Here is a 7,500-nt window from a genome sequence, read left to right as displayed (position 1 = left end):
GTTCAATGTAGTTTGTTTGGTTTGTCTCACAAAAGCAATGAAATAAATGAACTAAATAAATAGAAAAGAATAAAAATACACATGAAAACATTAATACTTTAAACTTTAGCGTCTTTGCTTTTTTTCCCGTTATAATTATTAACCTTTAAAACTTAAGTTTCTCAAGAGCAGATTTGCTGTAATTTTATAGCATGCATTTAATTTCTGAAATTGTGACCTAGCTCGTCTCGTACTATTTCATATTTAAGTAGTTTTTGTTGTTGTGTTTGGCGTCCTCTTCTTTTCCTCCCTCTGCTGCTTCCTTTGTTGTTTTGGTAGAAGTCGTGTTCGGAGTCTCTGTGGACTTGGACCCCGTTGTTGGGCTCTTTCTGTTGAGGGGTTCAACTCTCCCGTTACGCCCCCCCCCCCCCCCCCCCAAAAAAAGAAAGCGAACAGGGACTGAGAAAAAGACGAGAAGGTTCTATTAAAAGAATAGATATTGTTTTACTGCCTCGGTGGCGTCTGCTGCTACCTGAAGCACCGCCTCTTGTTCTCGACCTTCACACCGGAGAGTCTCTCGGTTTAGTTAACTTGTTTGTTTTTTTTGTTTTTTGCTTCTGTAACTCTTGATTATTAACGTAATAATGTATTTATAAAAGTAATACATTTATATATATATATATATAGTACCTTTGTTAGAGATTACAGATTGGGCTAATTCTTACTGAATCCCAAACTGCAACAATTCACAGTTTTAATGCAAAACATGAACAAAGGAGTCAATGAATAAAGAGGTGTGTCTCTGAGCTGGACCTGCTGCTCTGACCAAAGGGCTGTGAAATCATGAAATCTTCATCTCATAAATACCCCCCCCCCCCCCCCCCCCCCCCACACACACACACACACACCCTCTCTTTAAGTGCCCAAAACCTCATGAACGGACCTCCCTCTCCCGGGACCCCCCTGACCCGGTCTCACTGTTCTGCCGTTCACTCCAGGAGCTCAGCAGACTTGTTGAAACTCTCTCAACAATGGCAATGGAAAAGTCATGCAGCCAAACAAAAAGAACAAAAGTCTATAAACATGGAAATCCGTCTTCTCCCGGGGCCGTCTGCACCCACAGGGGTTCCCGTGTCTCCCGGTCTCTCCGCCGGGCCGCCCCGCCCCGCGTCGCCTCCCTCATACCGGCGTGGTGCGGCGGTTGGCTGTGTTGGTCTGGCTCGAGTCTTTCAGGTCCTTCTGGATGCAGTTGTGGACTTGCAGGAAGTTGTGGTCCCTCTCCGAGTTGTAGGTGGCCGTGGGCGTGCCGGAGGACTTGAGGGTGTCCCGGGGCAGCGTGTACATGGAGATCTCCGTGGACGGCAGCGCGCTGAAGCCCTTGAGGCCCACCGGCGAGGTGTCGCGGGAGTGTGACGGGTCCGTGGAGCGGGAGGAGGAGCGCGAGCGGCGCCTGTAGCGGTAGCGGTAGCTGGGGATTCGCGTTATGGCGGAGCCTTGGAGGTAGTCGGCTGCGCGCGCTCCTATTCGGAGCTGTCGATGGCGGTCGATGAACATGTGCACGGCCAGGACGCCCACCATCTCAGCCATGATGAAGGACAGGGCCCCGAAGTAGAAGGACCAGCCGTAGGAGTAGCTGTTCTTCTTCGAGTCGCTTTTTGAAGGGTCCCCCGAGTTGGCTGATATGTACACGATGATCCCGATGATGTTGCTCAGGCCTGAAGGTGCAGGATGGAGAGGTGGGTTATGGGTAATGGGTTCATGGGGGAAACAAGACACAAAGTATCAGTCAGGATGAGCTCACTTAATTTACAATGTCTTACCAAACGTGTTCTGATTCATGCACTAATCCGGTCCAACGTCAGACGTCCCTGATCTGAGACCTTTATTTCTCTTTAAAGTCTATAACATGAACCATCCCATCACACATCCACACTTCTAAACACTTTGACTCGTTAGTTAGTGAAGTCACACAGGGAGAGATGTTTGACACGGTATCTGAGACGGGTCGTAAGGAAAGTGTGTCAGGGACGCCTTATTTTTAGAGACGAGTCCCGGTGGAGGACTCTGATCCGGCAACAGGACCAAGAGAGAAGAAAAGAGGACGAGAAACGGAAGAAGTGAAGCTGCAGAAGGAGAGACGGCCGCCGCTTATGTTTTCATCTGGTGGTGTAACAATTACAAAAGCGTGATAAGAGTTACATGAGAGGGTTAATTGAACCAGCACCCAGTTAGCTTAGCTTAGCTTAGCACAACGACTGGGACTAGCTAACCTGCCTAGCAACACCTCTCGCCTTTGTTTTTAGTTTGGTTCAACCCATATCTCTCGAGCGTCGCGTCGTCGACTCACCTGCGGACACGAAGAAGATCCCTGCGCTGAGGATGATGTTGTGGCGTGACTTGTAGAACTCACTGGCAGCTATGCACAGACCTCCCATGAAGAGCAGGATGACGCTGAGGATGGGGAAGATGCTGGAGGCTCGCACCGCACCTGGAACACCAACGGAGGACGGGCGAGAGAGAAGAAGCACATTAGAATCCATTTCAGCATCTGCTCCTCGTGCGTGAGCACATCCTAATCAACACCCCATCAGGCCTGTGAAAGACTCCATCAACACCGTGGAGTGAGTGTGTCCCCCCCCAGCGAGCTGTTAGCCAGCCTTATGTAATCTCTCCTCTCTGCACACTGCTCCACAGACCACGGAGCTGACCGGCTGCTTCGTGCGGCGCCGTGTGAACGCGCGGTCGACAGAAGCGCCGCGGGGCTCCGGCGTGAGCGTCGGCCGGGCCGCAGTGCAGCGGGAGGCGGGCGGCCGACGCGCACGCCGTCCTTGAAGCGCGGCGACGTCCTTGAAGCTAATTATGAAGAAGCAAAAAGAGAGACGTGACGGTCCGTTTGAGGCCGGGGTCAGAGCAGCGCTGCACCCTGAGGTGTCAGGTGAAACGAACAGTCAGTTGATGTTTGAGTCCTTCACCCCCCCCCCCCCCCTCTCCTGTTTAACATGCACACTTAAACTTTCATCAGGCTGGTTACATTTTCACCACTTCACCTCATGTCCTCACGTTGGCTGCCGCCTCAGCACTTTCGCAGCTTCTCCCCAAAGTGCTGACTCCGTTTCTGGGTGGCTGTGTGCTGAACTCGGCCTCCTGCGCCTCCTCGGGGACACGCCTACCTGCTGCCATTCATCGCTCCCTCCTCCGCCCTCCTCTGTCTAACAGGGATTCACTTATCCTCCACCCTCACTACACCCACGAGGCTTTGTGGCGCCCCGGGCACCGGCTCGGTGGGAAAGCCGCCGCTGGCCCACAGGAAGGGAGGAGAGCGGCAAGCGGTGGCCTGGTTCATCTCTCAACAGTGACCACAGTGAGTGTGTGTGTGTGTGTGTGTGTGTGTGTGTGAGTGTGTGTGTGTGTGAGTGTGTGTGTGTGTGTGTGTGTGTGTGTGTGTGTGTGTGTGTGTGTGAGTGTGTGTGTGTGTGTGTGTGTGTGTGTGTGTGTGTGTGTGTGTGAGTGTGTGTGAGTGTGTGTGTGTGTGTGTGTGTGTGTGTGTGTGAGTGTGTGTGAGTGTGTGTGTGTGTGTGTGTGTGAGTGTGTGTGTGTGTGTGTGTGTGTGTGAGTGTGTGTGAGTGTGTGTGTGTGTGTGAGTGTGTGTGTGTGTGTGTGTGAGAGTGTGTGTGAGTGTGTGTGAGTGTGTGTGTGTGTGTGTGTGTGTGTGTGTGTGTGTGTGTGTGTGTGTGTGTGTGTGTGTGTGTGTGTGTGAATGAGAGGTAATAACACATTGGACTTGTTCTTCACGTGTTGTTTGGTGAAGATGTCGGTCATGAGATCTTCAGAGCTGCTCCTCACACTAGAAGGTGTTCACAGGTCTCACCCTGTTTATTCAGGTTCAGGGGTGTGAGAGACGCTGTATTTACTTGTTGTTGATGTGAAGCGGTCTGAAACACCTGAGGTCAGAACACTGGTGATCTGAACCGTCACGTGAAAACATTTCACTCCTCAAAATCTAGTTGTTGATTGATGATGGTTCCGTCCAACACTTTTGTAATGTGAGGTGTAACAAGCAAAGCCGGCTATAGGGGGCACTATACTGGAAGAGATGCAATATAAAGGAATTTATGAATCCGTAAACAACAACAACAACAACAACAGAAAGCTCCTTGTGTTTGTGTTTCACACATTCAGCTCCAGTCTTCTGAAGAAGACGTCATCGCCGTTCTTCACCGTCCTCCATCTTTCTGCTCATCTTTACTTTCTCTCTCTCTCTCTCTCTCTCTCTCTCTCTCTCTCTCTCTTTATCTCTCACTTCGTTCTCACTCAGTCAAAGACAGTTTGAAGCTACCGTGTCGTCTCTCTCCATCTCTGCCCCCCCCCCCCCCTCTCTCCCACTGGTCTGGACCAGGGGGATTGTGGGGTTTAGGGTTACCGGTGAGGTCACTTGATGAAATATTAAGTTGACCCTGCTCCTGTGTCCCGCTCCAAACGCATCACTCTTCCTCGATCCCTCCCCCGTCTGAGCCTCCGTCCCGTTAACCCTGAAGATATCGACGGGCCCGTTTCACGGTCCGTTACCGTAGAGAGGACGCCGCGGCGCTGTCTCATCCATCAGCTTCATTAGCAGAGACAAAAGAAGGACAGAGGGCCAGACCGGAGGTATCGATCAGTGACGATCTCAACGTGACACGAACGCTTAAGAGACCTCAGAGAGGCTCCGGGCCCGACCTCTGACCTTACAAGATAATGTAAACTTTAAGCTTGTTTGACTGCTGCTGCTGCCTCAGTGAACATGGTCCTCATGGTCCTCATGGCCCTCATGGCCCTCATGGTCCTCATGGTCCTCGTGGTCCTCATGGTCCTCGTGGTCCTCATGGTCCTCATAGTCCTCATGGTCCTCATGGTCCTCACAACCACAGACTGTATATGAGACGTGGTCACCGTGACGTCACCCATTGGTTTGTGGACTACGGTTTCAAAGACTCAAATTAGACATTTTGGCCGTCGCCATCTTGTTTCTTTTTGCAGCCAAAAGTGACTCAAGAGTGTTGAGCTACGTACAATCCAACGCAACCAAATGTTACCGGACAACGCCGTCAATCACCGTGTAGCCCCGCCCCTAAATCATCCCCTGCTTTATGGTCTGTTTGACTCTAAATGGAGCATAATGTACTACATGAACATCATGCTGTATTGAAGAAGACTGTAAACTAGAGATTGAGACCATAAACTCATGTTTACAATGTTTACTGAGGGAATAAATCAAGAGAGAAGTAGAGTCATTTTAGACTAGACTTCTATACAACCAGAGGAGTCGCCCCCTGCTGGACACTAGAGAGACCACCATCTGGTCAGGATGCCTCTGTTGCTCAGGAACACTGAGTGTGTTCGTTTGCTGCTCGTGAACAGGAGCAGCTACAGCCTCTTGTTGCCGTACTGACAATGGGAGGAAGACGGGACAATAACTCCACCTCGAGGCAGTGAGGCCTTCCTCAACACATTCTGGAGGTTTCACATCTTTCCTTCTCTTGAGGGTCGGCTGAGCCTCTGTCAGAGTCTTGGATCCGGCCCAGAGGGATGTTTAAGCACAGCAGCACCCCTCGGGGGGGAGGCAGACCGGCGGGTTAGTGCAGAAACAGGTCCACGGTACTCTGTGTCTAACAGTGCTGCACAGGGTGAGACAGAAGTATTGATTGGTTGTTACATGGAGCTGATGTTGACCTTTAGCTTCATACTCTGGTGGCTGATAGTGTCAGCAGCCACCTCTGACATATCGAAGGTTTCCTACTGATCTGACTAACGATCACACCAAACAGCTTTCGGTTTATTTTACTTCTTTCAGCAGCTTGTTTATTGAAATAAACAAGATATAACTGAGAGATAATGCCAGTTCTGTTGTCAATGTCTCTTTAATACTGATGTGATACGCCTCCTTCATTCCCGGTGCACCAGTAGACCTTTACTGTGGTAGCTGGTGGCAACTTAGCTTTATCAATGGTGCAACTTTAGTGACACGGTCAACTGCTCCCAGGTGGTAAAACGGCGTCAATCTGCTGCAAAAACAACAACTGGTCCGAATGAACGCCGTGACCTCGGTGACGGCGGGTGACGGCGGCGGCTAACGGCGGCGACCTCTGCGCCGTCTCGTGTTTCAGAAGCCTCGGCACACATGAAGGGATGCTCCAGGGAGCCTGTGATTAGCACCGCGGTCGGCGTTTTGATGTGGGTCGAGGTCGCGATCCCCCCCACCACACCCACGTTCACGTGACGCCCGGTTCAGAGTGTTTCTGGGGCTGAACAGCAGCTCTGCACTCAGCTGATTAATGCATTTTAACAGGGTTTCTGGTAGTTCCTTTTGAAAGTAGACGTCTTTGCTGAACCTCTTTCCAGACTAACCACAGCGAGGCCTGTGGAGCTACCTCGTCTTGTAGGCCTCCGTCTTACTACGGTAGACCTTTAACAGAAGTACTAATACCACACTGTGACAATACTGTAAGTACAAGTATCAGTAAGTATAATCAGGAAAATCTACCCAATGCTAAAAGCAGAAGTACTCAATGCAGAAACATTGCGTCACAGTTACCCAGAACCCAACGTGACTCAAGGGTCCAGAGCTCGATACCGTTAAAGATGAAAGAAGCTGAACCGTGAACTGTTCCAATCACAACAGACGCCAAACAACGCTCTGTCCAAAGATGAACCGACGAATCGTATCGGCTGCAGTTGTATGTTCTGAGTGCAAACATTGGTTTCCTGATGCACTGAGTACGTTCACAGTTTAAATGAGTTCTCGCAGGATACTGAACGTTTGAAGGTTTCTATTCACATGGGGTGTATTAGTGATTAGTGATGATTGACACCAGGATCACTGGTTGCTTCCTGTCACAATTGACACATGTTGACTTTCCCCCAGACGGATGAAATCTCATCTACTTTGATCTCATTGAGCAACAACTCTGAATATTGTCAGTATTTGGTTTATCTGATCCTCCACACACACACATGTAGAAAGAGGGGAGGAGCTTCAAGGATCTCTGAAGGTCAGAAAGAAGAATGAAATGATCTCCTTCTGGTTCAAAGTCTCTTTACATGTACAAGGATCTCATTATGTGACTCTTGAACCAAACGGCTGCACCGGTGACGATGTCGGCGTGTCCTATTAAAGAGGGAAGTATTTAGTGTTTAGTATGTTCTCATTAATTTAGATCACTCTGTTCACACTTTGTCATTTAAAGGGCTTTTTGTTGTATTTGTTTAAATTCTCTTATTTAGCAATGAACTGATCAAAACCTCTGAAAGGTATTTATGAATCCCACGTCTTCTACGGCCTGTAGCTGGTTGAGGAAGACAGGGTAGTTAGGGTAGTTAGGGTAGGTAGGGTAGTTAGGGTAGTTAGGGTAGGTAGGGTAGTTAGGGTAGTTAGGGTAGTTAGGGTAGGTATGGTAGTTAGGGTAGGTAGGGTAGTTAGGGTAGTTAGGGTAGGTAGGGTAGTTAGGGTAGGTAGGGTAGGTAGGGTAGTTAGGGTAGGTAGGG

The 7,500-nt window shown here is 49.8% G+C and overlaps 1 protein-coding gene across 1 annotated transcript in view; it reads right to left on the bottom strand.

The window, feature by feature from the left end:
• Positions 1–876: 876 nt before the first annotated feature.
• Positions 877–7,500, bottom strand: part of cacng2a (calcium channel, voltage-dependent, gamma subunit 2a) — a 48,825-nt gene continuing 42,201 nt past the window's right edge. Inside the window, exons 3-4 of the mRNA XM_068725837.1 lie at positions 2,327–2,467; positions 877–1,694 (exon numbers count right to left, since the gene is read on the bottom strand). Coding sequence (XP_068581938.1) covers positions 1,159–1,694; positions 2,327–2,467 — 677 coding nt within the window. The 3' untranslated portion in view covers positions 877–1,158. The remainder of the gene's footprint in view (positions 1,695–2,326; positions 2,468–7,500) is intronic.

The sequence above is a fragment of the Cebidichthys violaceus genome, unplaced genomic scaffold (assembly GCF_023349555.1).
Source record: "Cebidichthys violaceus isolate CVI_PGR_0920_01 unplaced genomic scaffold, fCebVio1.0.p SCAF_36, whole genome shotgun sequence".
Taxonomy (NCBI): Eukaryota; Metazoa; Chordata; class Actinopteri; order Perciformes; family Stichaeidae; genus Cebidichthys; species Cebidichthys violaceus.
Note: the sequence above shows the minus strand (reverse complement) of the source record. Positions and strands in the feature narration are given on the sequence as shown.